The sequence below is a fragment of the Mya arenaria genome, chromosome 3, assembly GCF_026914265.1.
Source record: "Mya arenaria isolate MELC-2E11 chromosome 3, ASM2691426v1".
Lineage (NCBI taxonomy): Eukaryota > Metazoa > Mollusca > Bivalvia > Myida > Myidae > Mya > Mya arenaria.
Window position 1 is genome coordinate 64683118 of NC_069124.1, and position 16778 is coordinate 64699895.

Here is a 16778-nt window from a genome sequence, read left to right on the forward strand (position 1 = left end):
TTATATCTTGTCTAAGTGATCATTCCTATGAGTGGGGCTATCCCGAGACCAGAACCTAGGGTATGTCTATATCTTGTCTGAGTGATCACTCCTATGAGTGGGGCTATCCCGAGACCAGAACTTAGGGTTTGTTTATATCTTGTCTAAGTGATCACTCCTATGAGTGGGGCTATCCCGAGACCAGAACTTAGGGTTTGTTTATATCTTGTCTGAGTGATCACTCCTATGAGTGGGGCTATCCCGAGACCAGAACTTAGGGTTTGTTTATATCTTGTCTGAGTGATCACTCCTATGAGTGGGGCTATCCCGAGACCAGAACTTAGGGTTTGTTTATATCTTGTCTAAGTGATCACTCCTATGAGTGGGGCTATCCCGAGACCAGAACCTAGGGTTTGTTTATATCTTGTCTGAGTGATCACTCCTATGAGTGGGGCTATCCCGAGACCAGAACTTAGGGTATGTCTATATATTGTCAAAGTGATCATTCCTATGAGTGGGGCTATCCCGAGACCAGAACCTAGGGTATGTCTATATCTTGTCTAAGTGATCAATCCTATGAGTGGGGCTATCCCGAGACCAGAACTTAGGGTTTGTTTATATCTTGTCTGAGTGATCACTCCTATGAGTGGGGCTATCCCGAGACCAGAACTTAGGGTATGTCTATATATTGTCAAAGTGATCATTCCTATGAGTGGGGCTATCCCGAGACCAGAACTTAGGGTTTGTTTATATCTTGTCTAAGTGATCATTCCTATGAGTGGGGCTATCCCGAGACCAGAACCTAGGGTATGTCTATATCTTGTCTGAGTGATCACTCCTATGAGTGGGGCTATCCCGAGACCAGAACTTAGGGTATGTCTATATTGTCTAAGTGATCATTCCTATGAGCGGGGCTATCCCAAAACCAGAACCTAGGGTATGTCTATATCTTGTCAAAGTGATCATTCCTATGAGTGGGGCTATCCCGAGACCAGAACCTAGGGTTTGTCTATATCTTGTCTAAGTGATCATTCCTTTGAGTGGGGCTATCCCGAGACCAGAACCTAGGGTATGTCTATATATTGTCTGAGTGATCACTCCTATGAGTGGGGCTATCCCGAGACCAGAACCTAGGGTATGTCTATATCTTGTCAAAGTGATCATTCCTATGAGTGGGGCTATCCCGAGACCAGAACTTAGGGTATGTCTATATATTGTCTGAGTGATCACTCCTATGAGTGGGGCTATCCCGAGACCAGAACCTAGGGTTTGTCTATATCTTGTCTAAGTGATCATTCCTATGAGTGGGGCTATCCCGAGACCAGAACCTAGGGTTTGTCTATATCTTGTCAAAGTGATCATTCTTATGAGCGGTGCTATCCCGAGACCAGAACCTAGGGTATGTCTATATCTTGTCTAAGTGATCATTCCTATGAGTGGGGCTATCCCGAGACCAGAACTCAGGGTATGCCTATATTGTCTAAGTGATCATTCCTATGAGTGGGGCTATCCCGAGACCAGAACCTAGGGTTTGTCTATATCTTGTCTAAGTGATCATTCCTTTGAGTGGGGCTATCCCGAGACCAGAACCTAGGGTATGTCTATATATTGTCTGAGTGATCACTCCTATGAGTGGGGCTATCCCGAGACCAGAACCTAGGGTATGTCTATATCTTGTCAAAGTGATCATTCCTATGAGTGGGGCTATCCCGAGACCAGAACCTAGGGTATGTCTATATATTGTCTGAGTGATCACTCCTATGAGTGGGGCTATCCCGAGACCAGAACTTAGGGTTTGTTTATATCTTGTCTAAGTGATCATTCCTATGAGTGGGGCTATCCCGAGACCAGAACCTAGGGTATGTCTATATATTGTCTGAGTGATCACTCCTATGAGTGGGGCTATCCCGAGACCAGAACTTAGGGTATGTCTATATTGTCTAAGTGATCATTCCTATGAGCGGGGCTGTCCCAAAACCAGAACCTAGGGTATGTTTATATCTTGTCTAAGTGATCACTCCTATGAGTGGGGCTATCCCGAGACCAGAACCTAGGGTTTGTCTATATCTTGTCTAAGTGATCATTCCTATGAGTGGGGCTATCCCGAGACCAGAACCTAGGGTATGTCTATATCTTGTCTGAGTGATCACTCCTATGAGTGGGGCTATCCCGAGACCAGAACCTAGGGTATGTCTATATCTTGTCTAAGTGATCATTCCTATGAGTGGGGCTATCCCGAGACCAGAACCTAGGGTTTGTCTATATCTTGTCTAAGTGATCATTCCTATGAGTGGGGCTATCCCGAGACCAGAACCTAGGGTATGTCTATATATTGTCTGAGTGATCACTCCTATGAGTGGGGCTATCCCGAGACCAGAACTTAGGGTTTGTTTATATCTTGTCTAAGTGATCATTCCTATGAGTGGGGCTATCCCGAGACCAGAACCTAGGGTTTGTCTATATATTGTCTGAGTGATCACTCCTATGAGTGGGGCTATCCCGAGACCAGAACCTAGGGTTTGTCTATATCTTGTCTAAGTGATCACTCCTATGAGTGGGGCTATCCCGAGACCAGAACTTAGGGTTTGTCTATATATTGTCTGAGTGATCACTCCTATGAGTGGGGCTATCCCAAGACCAGAACCTAGGGTATGTCTATATCTTGTCAAAGTGATCATTCCAATGAGTGGGGCTATCCCGAGACCAGAACCTAGGGTATGTCTATATATTGTCTAAGTGATCATTCCTATGAGTGGGGCTATCCCGAGACCAGAACCTAGGGTATGTCTATATCTTGTCAAAGTGATCATTCCTATGAGTGGGGCTATCCCGAGACCAGAACCTAGGGTATGTCTATATCTTGTCAAAGTGATCATTCCTATGAGTGGGGCTATCCCGAGACCAGAACCTAGGGTATGTCTATATCTTGTCAAAGTGATCATTCCTATGAGTGGGGCTATCCCGAGACCAGAACCTAGGGAATGTCTATATCTTGTCTAAGTGATCACTCCTATGAGTGGGGCTATCCCGAGACCAGAACCTAGGGTATGTCTATATCTTGTCAAAGTGATCATTCCTATGAGTGGGGCTATCCCGAGACCAGAACCTAGGGTTTGTCTATATCTTGTCTAAGTGATCATTCCTATGAGTGGGGCTATCCCGAGACCAGAACCTAGGGTATGTCTATATCTTGTCTAAGTGATCACTCCTATGAGTGGGGCTATCCTGAGACCAGAACCTAGGGTATGTCTATATCTTGTCTAAGTGATCATTCCTATGAGTGGGGCTATCCCGAGACCAGAACCTAGGGTTTGTCTATATCTTGTCTAAGTGATCATTCCTATGAGTGGGGCTATCCCGAGACCAGAACCTAGGGTATGTCTATATCTTGTCTAAGTGATCATTCCTATGAGTGGGGCTATCCCGAGACCAGAACCTAGGGTTTGTCTATATCTTGTCTAAGTGATCATTCCTATGAATGGGGCTATCCCGAGACCAGAACTTAGGGTATGTCTATATATTGTCTGAGTGATCACTCCTATGAGTGGGGCTATCCCGAGACCAGAACCTAGGGTATGTCTATATCTTGTCAAAGTGATCATATCTATGAGTGGGGCTATCCCGAGACCAGAACTTAGGGTTTGTCTATATCTTGTCAAAGTGATCATTCCTATGAGTGGGGCTATCCCGAGACCAGAACCTAGGGTATGTCTATATCTTGTCTAAGTGATCATTCCTATGAGTGGGGCTATCCCGAGACCAGAACCTAGGGTATGTCTATATCTTGTCAAAGTGATCATTCCTATGAGTGGGGCTATCCCGAGACCAGAACCTAGGGTATGTCTATATCTTGTCTAAGTGATCATTCCTATGAGTGGGGCTATCCCGAGACCAGAACCTAGGGTTTGTCTATATCTTGTCTAAGTGATCATTCCTATGAGTGGGGCTATCCCGAGACCAGAACCTAGGGTTTGTCTTTATCTTGTCTAGGTGATCATTCTTATGAGTGGTGCTATCCCGAGACCAGAACTTAGGGTATGTCTATATCTTGTCTAAGTGATCATTCCTATGAGTGGGGCTATCCCGAGACCAGAACTTAGGGTATGTCAATATATTGTCTAAGTGATCATTCCTATGAGCGGGGCTGTCCTGAGACCAGAACTTAGGGTATGTCTATATCTTGTCTAAGTGATCATTCCTATGAGTGGGGCTATCCCGAGACCAGAACTTAGGGTATGTCAATATATTGTCTAAGTGATCATTCTTATGAGTGGTGCTATCCCGAGACCAGAACTTAGGGTATGTCTATATCTTGTCTAAGTGATCATTCCTATGAGTGGGGCTATCCCGAGACCAGAACTTAGGGTATGCCTATATATTGTCTAAGTGATCATTCCTATGAGCGGGGCTGTCCCGATACCAGAACTTAGGGTATGTCTATATTTTGTCTAAGTGATCATTCCTATGAGTGGGGCTATCCCGAGACCAGAACCTAGGGTATGTCTATATCTTGTCTAAGTGATCATTCCTATGAGTGGGGCTATCCCGAGACCAGAACCTAGGGTATGTCTATATCTTGTCAAAGTGATCATTCCTATGAGTGGGGCTATCCCGAGACCAGAACCTAGGGTATGTCTATATCTTGTCTAAGTGATCATTCCTATGAGTGGGGCTATCCCGAGACCAGAACCTAGGGTTTGTCTATATCTTGTCTAAGTGATCATTCCTATGAGTGGGGCTATCCCGAGACCAGAACCTAGGGTTTGTCTTTATCTTGTCTAGGTGATCATTCTTATGAGTGGTGCTATCCCGAGACCAGAACTTAGGGTATGTCTATATCTTGTCTAAGTGATCATTCCTATGAGTGGGGCTATCCCGAGACCAGAACTTAGGGTATGTCAATATATTGTCTAAGTGATCATTCCTATGAGCGGGGCTGTCCTGAGACCAGAACTTAGGGTATGTCTATATCTTGTCTAAGTGATCATTCCTATGAGTGGGGCTATCCCGAGACCAGAACTTAGGGTATGTCAATATATTGTCTAAGTGATCATTCTTATGAGTGGTGCTATCCCGAGACCAGAACTTAGGGTATGTCTATATCTTGTCTAAGTGATCATTCCTATGAGTGGGGCTATCCCGAGACCAGAACTTAGGGTATGCCTATATATTGTCTAAGTGATCATTCCTATGAGCGGGGCTGTCCCGATACCAGAACTTAGGGTATGTCTATATTTTGTCTAAGTGATCATTCCTATGAGTGGGGCTATCCGGAGACATACTCATGCATCAGAGGTTTGATAATGATAAATCTGTGGTGCGCATAGCATCATCACTCTGGTGAACGAAAATGAAAGGTTATAGCTTACTGATTACTTATGTAACTGGTACTACAGATAACACTGAGTCAGTTATTTCAACTATAATCAGAAGTGATATGACAGATTTTCCCCTCTTTCAAGGTCAAAGCAGCATGTTTGTAATATTTTATCTGTGTAATATTTACAATCTTCATCTTAACCCTTTCATATAATACCAGGATAGTATGGGGTCACATGAACATTTCACATTAGTGTACACTACATACCTTATTAATGAAACAGTTGTGAAATTAATGTTTGCAGATGCCCATGCAGTGTGTAAACATGAAATGCATAACAGAATATTTTGATCATCAAAATGGTTATAAGCTTTAGATAAAAAAATCAAAGAGATTGAAATTTCAGTTTGAATTTATTGATCTGAAGTATAACTGAATCATGTTTTGTATCCAGCACATTGATTGGGACATGAACAATGATATAATTGACATCCATTCAGTATATGAACGAAAATCAATTTACTGTTCAAGCTTTATAACTACAGTAAAATATTCATAACTAGCCTTGAAAATAGTTTTAAATCAATTTTAATAATATCTTTTCTCCAATTCCCAATGTGCACCCATTGATTAACATGTGAAAGAAAACTGAGATTATAATAAATAGCCTTATAAACTAAAAAAATAGCCTTCTTTAAGACACATTCTGCGTTAAGTAAGAATGATTCTTTAACCAAACAATGGGCAAACTTAGAGCTTCCTGGATGTTTTTATCTAGGCTTGAAATCGGGACTCAGATGGAAATAGAAATTAGTGGTTAACATTTTATTTTGTCAAATGAAAAGGCAGTATTTCTCAAGTTTTCCAATAAGTTTATTTCAATTAATCAGCAGGTAATTGATATATATATATATAATCAGTGACTAGTAGATAGTTTACATAATGAAATGTAGACCACTAACAAAGTTAAAGATAGTTAGTATGTACTTACACAAAATAAGTGGTTATGCTACTGTGTCACATCAAACCATTTATTTTTGTTAGTACATACTTATATAAAAACCTTCAACTGTTACCTCATACTGCTACCGAACTAACAAACTGCCCATTCAATTTGACATATTCTTTTTTCTTCAACAGTTGGGAGATTTTGTTCTGGTACAAGTGACGCACCCAAGGCGGGAGATAAAATGCTACGTCCCTGGAATCATCGAGGTTACACCCAGAGACTTTCAGAGTCCAGCGAAGTTCTACACCATCTTGCTCTACAATGCTCAGAGGGTCAGTTTTCCTTCATTTGTTTTATTCACAACAAGAAATAGTGAAAGCTGTGACGCTAATGTGACAGTTCTAGCTTGTTCGCAAATGAAGTATAATATGTTTTATTTATGCTGGTTAGCTCACTTTTAATAGTAGCCCACCTCACCCTGCCTGGCACCATACTTTTCTGAGCTTGTGACACTATATAAAGCACTTTTTCTATACATGCTTGAATTAAAGCTTAAGTTCTATGCATTAATAATTTCGTTTAGAATTCTATTTATGCAACGCTCTGATTATCTACCGACAAGAAAATATATTTTCTATTCTGCTATAATGCTTAAACAGCTAGGACATTTCATCTGGGTAATATTTAATTGAGAACACTAGCAATAGAGTAATAAAAATCCATTTTCCCACTAAATTATTGACCTTGATCAACAAAGCCAGCAGTGTTATATACACACACATTTAGTTCAATATTGGATTTCAAAAGTGATAAGAGTTGAAAATAATGTTTGAATTGTTATAGTGTTATGTCATAAATTGTTAAAAAGAGAACTGAAGTGTAAAGATTTAAAGTTACATGTTTGTTAAATGATTGGATCAGTTTGCTTGTCCTTATCAGTATATTGTATAAACAACCTTACTTACCACACTTGTTTCATGATCATAATTGTAGAACATTAAGTGATCATAGCTCTTCATGCAAATTGTCTTAAATGCCCTGATGAAAACATTTACCCATTCAGGGGTGTAGCTTGACGAAAATTAATGTGTAGGCCACTTATTTGGGGGTGTCCCCCCACCCCTCCAATTTTTATTTAAGCTAGGTTGTCGTAGGTGCGTTTTGTTGTAAAAAACATTAATGAGAACAACACTATCACTGTGTTTTACCTTGAATTAAATCTATATTAAGGCGCATTTGTCAGGATTTCAAATTTAAGTCCCTAACCTGGCCTAACCCCCTATGCCTGCAGTTTTTATTGCAGATTTGGCATTTTTATTACTTCGTTTTCTCTGAAAAATGTGTAGGCCGCGGCCTACATGGCCTAAAGGAAGCTACGCGCCTGCCATTGACAAATATAAGAAATATGGAAAAACCCAACTCATAGGGCCCCAAATAAGAGAATTGTGGCTGATCCATGAGGCCATTCTAGATTCTTGTAACAATATTGGGGTTTGTCTTTTTAAATGAAAAGTTCAACCATAAATTTGATCTTTTTTCAGGCCACAACCATGAGAAGAAACATCGTGAAGATTGGCCGGGAGAGATTTGAAATGGCTGTGAATTACATTGCACATGTGCAGCACCAAAAACAACTCAGGTTTGATATTAAGAGTATTGTATTTGGTGTTACGATGGTTAAAATTCATGCTCTTGAAGAAAACAAATTGCATAAAAGTAGTTTTTGTCTTTAAAAAAACTAACCAGCTGAATAAAAAAAACTGTACAAATATTTCAGTCACTTTCGTAAAGTTCAAATTTTAAGATTGGTGTCATGTCTGTGCAATTGTGAAATATGTAGATCATTTTTGCAAAGCTTTTAAGATGTGTCCATCTTAATTTTCCTACCATGTAGTGAACCAAGCAAAATCAAAAACAACAATGCCTTATATGACCTTTTTTCCAGAATGCAAGCTAGTAAGCAGATTGTTTCCATGGAGACGACCCCATGTGATTTACCTGATGACTCATCCTCTGTTGCCTCTTCCAAATCCAGCAGATCTTACCGCAAAAAGAAACAGAAAATCACTCAGAAACTCAGCAAGAAGTCTAGCAAAGGCCGGTCAAGGAAGTATGGAATTAATTGTTTTTTGTTGCTGAAAATGTTGCTTGAACATCAGTTGGTTAACATGACATCATGCATCTGTTTGCCAAATTTCAACCAAAAAATAAGAGGACACATGCAGGCACTTTTCTTAGAAAATATTAATTGAAGCTTAAATGTAGAATGGTTCAAAATTATTCACTTGATTGTCTATAAACTTTAGAATGGTAACTGTGGTACTTTAAGTCAATTTCATTATATTATTAATATGAAACACAGCACAAAATAAATAACTATCTTTTCAGACCAAGGTCAGAATCTGAAAGTAGCAGATCATCAAGGTCAAGGTCAAAGAGTAGCAATTCTTCAAGGTCATCTTCAAGGTATAATGCATTTTCAGTCAAAGATTTTAATACATGTACATATAATCGAGCATCTTGTGCACTTAACTTGGCATCACTGTATGACCTTTCTTTATCTTCAAAAAAAAATAAGCTAAAGATATCTTGATAAATTTGGGATCAAAAACACTTGATACTTGTTTGAAATTAAAGAATTCCTTAAAAAATCAGTTTCTTTAATTTTGGATAGGAAGGTGTCGGAAAATTTATAAAAAATATTAACCTTATTAGTCTTCATCTAGGTTTAATTTTAACAATGCTGGAAGCTTGATATCATGCACTAATATGTAGATAATATAATACTCATTTGCGTATTTATGTGCTATAATCATAAAAATTATACACATATTATATAAATGTATTTTCTTATGCCATATGAGTGGAACATATCATTCACCCTGCTTGTATAACAACCTTATGCTTCTTGGTTTTGATGGAAACAGGTCCTGCTCAGGTGCCAAGTCAAGAGCACAACCTGGTGCATCAAGGTCAAGGTCACATTCTTCAAGATCAAGGTCTAGGTCTGACTCTGGATCTAGGTCATATTCTTCAACATCCAGATCTAGGTCAAGGTCTAGGTCAAGCTCATCTAGGTCTAGATCCCGGTCAAGGTCACAGTCATCAGAAAGAGGCAGATCAAGAAATAGATCTAGGTAGCACTTCTTTGTCAGTAGGGCCTACATTCTTAGAGTGATTAAAATCTATATAACAATAGGCTTCACTTTTAAATGATTATCCGATAGTTTAGAATTAGTATTGAATTACTATGTATCTGTTCACAATCATGTTAGTTGTCAATTTGTTTGTTTTTTAAAGATCCAATGAGATGTTGTAAAGTTATAATTGTTTGTTTATTATGTCAAAATAGAATATGCTTTATTTGAAAGAAACAACAGTCTCTCTGCTTTGCTATTCATTTATTTCTGAAACTTCAGAAGTTGAACTTGTAGCTGCATTTGATTACCTTCTCACAAATGAAAATCATTCTTTAACCATCATGTCTAATACTTTCTTCTCTGCAATATTCCTTATTGTGCTATACAATAACATTCATAGCTTGTACTTACTTTCATTCTACATGTACATTAAATGATCTTTACTGAAAACTTATTATAATCCTATTTCATCTATTACTTTTCTGTATTGGTAGATATTTGTATAAGGTGTTTCAATCATATTTTTTTCTTCTCTATATTAAACCTTCTGTTCTCTTTCCCCTTTATCTCAAAGGTCATGGTCAGGATCATCTTCAACACTGAGGTCAAGGTCACAAGAAAAGGGAAAAAAGTCTCATGCTAAAAGGTAGAGAGGGTGTATATGTAAAATACCTGTGTTATGTTATGGAGGAATACATATAAATATAAGAACGCCACTTAATGTGATCTAACTATTTATTGAGACATGTATTGTATGATCTCTAGACTAGAACTGATAAGCATGTGGCTGAGTGCCTAGGTATTTAACTCACTAGGGCAGATAACTCTTAGATGATAAGGCTATCATGTAACAACCTGGAGTACTAGCATGTAAATTAAATGCATTTTTTCAATCTTACAATAAAGGATAAATCCATTTTTGATCAGTTAATGCACCTATCACTATCATTGACAGATACCTCAGAACAGAAATAAGTCCTTTCTTGCCTTGGACTAGTATATATATATCAATTTCTTCTTTTGTTTTGAAACAACTTTGCATATTTGCTACTGCTTTTATTTGGCAATCTGGTTTGAAATAGTGGTTCTTTAATATGCAAATATTTTTGTTTTGTAAAAGTCTAACTGGGTATGATGTTGCTATCACTAGTAAACTAGCTATTTGTACCCATAATATCTACAAAAGTAAATATTTTCTTCAAATAGCAGTTTCAACTCCCTGTTTATTCTACCACACAGCAGGAGCAGCAGTGACAACACAACACCACGTGGCCGTGCCTCTCCATATGCCCGCCCGGAGAGCCCTGTGCCTAAAGCCCGCCCCAAGTCCCCGCCCCTGCCCAGAACAGCCAGCGTTGTTGGGAATGTGACAAGATCAGGTCAGTGGACAGGAGCTGTATTTAATATAATATGTATGCACTAACATTCATAGTTGACCTTATGTCAAGTTAAGTTTCATAGCTGTTTAACCAATAAGAATAATATTCATGTCCTACAAACAAAACACCATTGGCTTCATCTCAACTTAGTCTTTTTTTTTCAAATTAATAATTTTGCCAAAATCCTAGTGACATTTCAAGGTGATCATTTTAGGTGATCAATTTATTAATTTAACATTCCACATGACAACATATGTCTCATTAATTTATTTGATAAAAACAGTGGATTCGTTCAAACTTCAAAAAATAAATAGTCATCTATTAGAAACATGCCTTAATTCTTTTGTGGCATTTCTCTACAGACATGTACTCTGAGCGTACGGACTCGCGACATGTGAATGTAGACGAGAAGGAGGAGATTATCCAACATCTACAGTCACAGCTTGAGAAACAGAAACGCAAACAGTTCAGGCAGGAACGGGTTAGTGGCACTTGTTTGATGGAAATTATAAATGAATGTGATGTAAGTGATCATTTGGGCTCTCTCTAAGTGTAATGGCTGATAGATATCTATTTGGATTGAATTTCTAAGCATTGGGGTTCATCAGTGAATAAAATTATTCTTCACAAATGGTGCACTGACCAATATTTTTATTCACAAGTGAGGGTTAACCTTGTACATTGCTGCGAAAATAGCTCTCTACTGGCATCAATGGTGACATTTTACCGCAGTTAAAGTGGTCATTCGACTACTGTCAAAACCCATTCACTTGATATTGCTTGGCTTGATTTCCTTTTGGCTCAAACTATTTGTAAAGGACCGATTTTTTTTTAACTCTTTTTAATCATTCCCGCTTGGCTCAATATTCAAGAGCGTTGAAGTATTTTGGCCGGTCCCTGGAATATTGAGCCAATGGGTTTTGACTGTAATTATAATCTTATTTTTTGAACTATGAAGATGTGGTGCTTCAGATGTTGAGTTTTATGGAATAAATATTAAAGAAGTGTGACAGCTTCAAAAACCATGATAAGATTATTTGTTTAATTTTACATTTCTGGAAAGAGAATGTTTTTATTTGATTGAATTTCAGAGGCTGGTACGCCAGGCAAGAAAGATCAACAAAATAAATAAGAAACTGAAGGAAGGGGAGTTTAGCTCACAAAACATTTCCCAAGAATCAAGAATCTCACAATACTCAGAAAAATCTGTTACAGTAAGTTATTTCTTCCCATATGATTTGTTTTTGTCAAAATGGTACTTAGGATAATCACTTATTCTCAGTAATAAAATAAAGCACACTATTTCTCATGGTAGCATTTTTGGGTGTTACAGAAGATTTCTCCATTCTTGGCATCAACATTTTTGTTAAAAGCCTAGTTTAAGCCTGTGGACCTCTGCTGCGACATCAGTGCAATAAACAAGGGATGCACAGCAGGGCACTAATATGACCAGCATTCCTTAAACTAGGCCTTTAAAATGTTTCAAAGCAATCAAACTTGGCCATAAATGAGCTGTTCAACAATTTCTAAGAAATATTGTATGCAAGTTCCCAGTGACGAATTAGAATGTGTAAGAACACTTTATTTTCTGTCATTGAAAACTTTCAAGGTCTGATTGTTTTTTTATGCAAAAACGTTATTCTTAGCCATAAACTGAAAAAAACCCCATATGGTTTGATAATAATGAAGTATGCCTTTTGGTTGACTGACAACAATAGCAACAGCAATAACAATGACAACAACAACAAAAGGCAAGCCATAGCTGTACTTGTAGTCCTCTCATAGCTATTTACCTATCATTTTTTATTCCAGAGAAGTCAGTTTACATCTTCTTCAGACACAGATATGACACCGGGAAGAAGGAAGACCAGTCCTGATGGTAATTTTGATTTTGATTTAATATAACCCTGAAAATAGGCTCTTTTTGAACAGCTCTTCAAGACTTAATTATAATTATTGCCTGTCAGTAATCCATAAACTTCATAAAAAACAAACATAACTGTTCTACATCTTTTGTGGAAAATAATCAGCATTAAAATTGTAATGGCTAATAGAAAAATTCAAATGCAAAATTTTAAATTACAAATTTAATATTATAGACATTATACTTTAGGCACTAGTTTTAAGGAGACATCCAACATACGGGGTAGCAGCCATCAAAATGACGATATTTATGAACATGAGGAGGTTCTGGCACGCTGGACGGATGACGGCTGGTGGTATCGTGGCAGAGTTGAGGGACGGGGGGAGGATGAAACATATGTGGTTGTGGATGCAACTGGATACAGTGAGCAGATGGCTCGTGATGACATACTCTCAGAAAACCAACACAAGTTTGAAGTCGTTCAGGTAAATTCAGTGTGTCATTTACATTATATATGATTATTTTGTACTTTACAAAATACATCTAAATAAAAAGTCTTATTAAATGATGTCTCAAAAACCTATATGAGTTAAGTGTGATTTAATTGTTTTGGAGGGCTTAATTAAAAACTATTTGAGTATAAAAATATTTGTCTCTTGAGTGTTGATCTATTGTCAAGTTTGAAGACTTTTTTGATTATCACAAAAAGAAATCTTTACCTCATGAATTTCAGCCACAGGACTTTGTGATAGCTCCCCATCCAAAGTATGTGTTCAGTTTTGCTCCTGGAGAGGTCTTGCAAACATACGCCAACCAGAATGTCAAAGTGGAGTTTTACGATGGAAATATTGCTGATCTACCTTCTGATGGTGTATACCGTGTCAGTAAAGCCAAGTACAATCAGACAGTGGATTACATCAAGAGGAAGGAGAAGGACCTTCACGGGAAGTCTGTGGTTGCTAGAGATGATTCGACAGGGGTTTACAAACTTGGTAAGACTTGTTACATGATACTATGTGGAAACTTTTTACTGGTACTGATAATGTCAAGGGTGTAGCTAGCTCTACTGAGTTAAACATGTGTCTAACTACAGGTTCCATAACCAGCCTCAGTCACTCCAGAGTAATGACCCTTGACTTGGCAAAAACTGCATTTATAGTGTCGCTCTCTAAATTTAGTTTGCGTTAACTTACAATCACTTATCACTAAAGCCTGGTGTCCTAAAACTTGGACAAGCATATTTTGACTTTGATCCTCCAAATATTTTGAAAATAAATTTTATATCAAAAGTTTGTATGCAGTTTTATGCTTTATACAAATTAAAATCCACTGAACTTCATGGTTTTCTTTTATTGTATAATTTCATATTAATAACTTTAACACATGGCCTCCCCGTTGTTGTACAGGTGTGGTGGACTCACGTGTAGGGCTTGGCCAGCAATATTACATCTGCTGGCTGGATGGTGACATGAGCAAGCAGAATGGCCACCACATCTTTGAAGTTGGCCAGCGCCAGGGACGCCACAATGACTGGGATTTTGTCCTTGCCCCGGTAGATGACAGGAAGAAGGTTTTCCTGCCCGCCACTGTGGCATACTCTTCCCCATTTACTGTAGAGTTTTGTAATGGGAAAAGGTGAGGAACTCGTTACCGTTTTGTTCACAGTTCAGTTATAAAGGTTTTAGTACAGTAATTATCAAAATCAAATCAAATTTTATTTCGAAGACAGACTGATACAAGCTTCGAGTCTGTTTAATTTGTAGAAACCAGTTGTTGTTTCCTTTGTGATACAGTTATGACAGCGGTTATGAATAAATGTCCTATTTATTGGCTCCTGTTTCGTGGTTATATACCAGCAGGTGAAGGTAAAGGGGCTCTATCTGCAGAATGTTTTCACCTTCACCCCTCAATGTGATATAAATATATCTTTTACTTTCTCAAAATAGAAAACTATAATAGAATTGACTTAATAGTCAATATTGATTTTTTCATTTGAAAGGATTTGTTAAGATTTTAAAAGCACTGCAAAACCTGGTGTCTGCAACCTGAGACTAAATTGACACGTTAGTCGTACATTTAGCTTAAACATGTAACATGAAATTTATATATATAATATAAGAAGTTTTATCATGCTTGTTATCATTTTCAGTTCATCTCGTGTGAAAAGGGACCAGTGTTTCTGGCTGAACCAGGAATACTACAGGAATGCTGTGGAGTTTTACAGATCCAAGAACACATAACCACATGGGCATGACCCTTTGCCAATCCAGGAAAAGGGCCACCAAGACGCAATTTTACCGCTATACTTAACAGGTCTTGGACTTGTTTTGATGATCTTTATTTACTGAGATTTGCAATGCAGTCTAGCTGGACTTCAGCATTTGGCCTTCCAATTGCAATGTTTTGTGTTTTAAGTCATGTAACTTATTTTTTCAGAGTTGTGCTTCTACATGTACGAGTATGTATGAATGTATGTAAGTTGCGTCATGAATGTTAAAACTATCTTGTACTGCATCTGTCTCCCATTTTCCATCATCATGTCTAGATTTGAAGTTAGATTAGTAAATGTACACCAGTTTAGGAGCACATGGTGCTTGACGGCAATTTTTATATATAATTATTCAGAATGAGTGTCATTTCCTTTGATAAGATGTTCAGTACATTTTCATATTGACTAGAATTCTTAGCCTTTAAATCCCCGATATTTATTTTATTGTATGTTATTGCGGGTAATGCTGACTGCGTAACAGCTGTTTCAAATGATGACATATATATACAAATCATGTCAATGTTAAATTTCGTATACATGTATTTGTACGTTACTTTTTGTTATACAGTTATAACATATTGTTTTAGTAGGCTTTTTCTGACGAATTGTTTAGTATGTGCTTTTAAAAGTCTGTGATAAGATTAGAAATAAACACTTTATTTCCTAGTGTTTGTTTATTCCAATTCGAAACATCTGCTGGGGTAACCCCCATGCCCCCCTCCCCGACTTTGGTTCACCGGTTTCATGGTGATTTAAGGTGGTATTTCGGATGCTGAGTCTCGATACACAGGATAACACTGATTGAGCAAACCGGATGAAAATATAGCCATAATAAATCGACAAGATGGCTACTTCTACCTATATTGTTTTGTTCATGGGATGGTGCAGGGTTCAGGTTTTCCAACCCTTTCACACCCAAAGTCAAATCTAGGAACCGCAGTAAGCTATGTGTGTTAGATAAATAAATATTGCAATTAAGTGTGAATTTATTGGAATAGTGGATACAAGTTAAAATAATATCTAAGTATGACCATTCTTTAAAGTTGCACTCTTACTCCCAAATAAGATTTACCACAATTAATACAATTATAATGATATACTATCACAGATGATTTAACCTTAAAAACAATAGTTCTTAGAAGGGTGCCGAGTTTGATTTTAATGAAAGGTGCAGAAAACACGGTATTTCTACCTTATGAGACAATAGTAGATCAAAGTAAATCTTTTAGCACTCGCCAATCATTTAATATTTTTGTGACTGTTGCAAGCTTTTAAATACACGGTTAAAATTTTGTTATCACTAATTAACAATTTCCATAAATGCATTATTTAGTAAGTAGTTGGAGGTTTATCACTCAAAATTTATGTTTGTAATACATGTGTATGTATTGCTTTTGAACAAGAGTGTCACTTCAATTGCACAGATCTATGTGAAGATATCCTCATATCTGTACCCGTACAAGTTCACATGAGCACACACTTGCGGTGAGCTAATGTCATCAATCGTTGTTTGGCATGCCTCGTTGTATAATTTTGAAGTCAATTAAATGAAACCCAATACCGAGGACATGTTGAATAATTGTGTAGGTACATGTATGGTAAGGCAGTGTCTTTAAGTGAACTCATGTCCATTTCTGCGTAATTATCTACAATGACCAAACAAGTTGCGATTTCGATTTGAATTTTTAAAGTGCACTGATATTTGCGAACGAACATTGACTATGCATTGTGTGTGCTTTTTTTAAATTATAAGCATGGGTGACAGTTTCAAGACTAATCGCAAGTGTTTGTCTGAAAGAACATGTAAACTCATTACAAGAGCGGATAATGTCGACACAGGATTTATTCGTGCACATTGTATAAGACACTGGTGTAAAT

The 16778-nt window shown here is 37.7% G+C and overlaps 1 protein-coding gene across 1 annotated transcript in view; it reads left to right on the forward strand.

The window, feature by feature from the left end:
* LOC128226196 (von Willebrand factor A domain-containing protein 3B-like) overlaps window positions 1-15566 on the forward strand; it is a 45243-nt gene extending 29677 nt beyond the window's left edge. The window contains exons 29-42 of the mRNA XM_052936088.1: window positions 6440-6580; window positions 7790-7887; window positions 8194-8358; window positions 8637-8714; window positions 9176-9385; window positions 9963-10034; window positions 10628-10767; window positions 11130-11248; window positions 11859-11981; window positions 12580-12646; window positions 12881-13116; window positions 13365-13623; window positions 14038-14266; window positions 14781-15566. Coding sequence (XP_052792048.1) covers window positions 6440-6580; window positions 7790-7887; window positions 8194-8358; window positions 8637-8714; window positions 9176-9385; window positions 9963-10034; window positions 10628-10767; window positions 11130-11248; window positions 11859-11981; window positions 12580-12646; window positions 12881-13116; window positions 13365-13623; window positions 14038-14266; window positions 14781-14871 — 2028 coding nt within the window. The 3' untranslated portion in view covers window positions 14872-15566. The remainder of the gene's footprint in view (window positions 1-6439; window positions 6581-7789; window positions 7888-8193; window positions 8359-8636; window positions 8715-9175; window positions 9386-9962; window positions 10035-10627; window positions 10768-11129; window positions 11249-11858; window positions 11982-12579; window positions 12647-12880; window positions 13117-13364; window positions 13624-14037; window positions 14267-14780) is intronic.
* Window positions 15567-16778: the final 1212 nt, after the last annotated feature.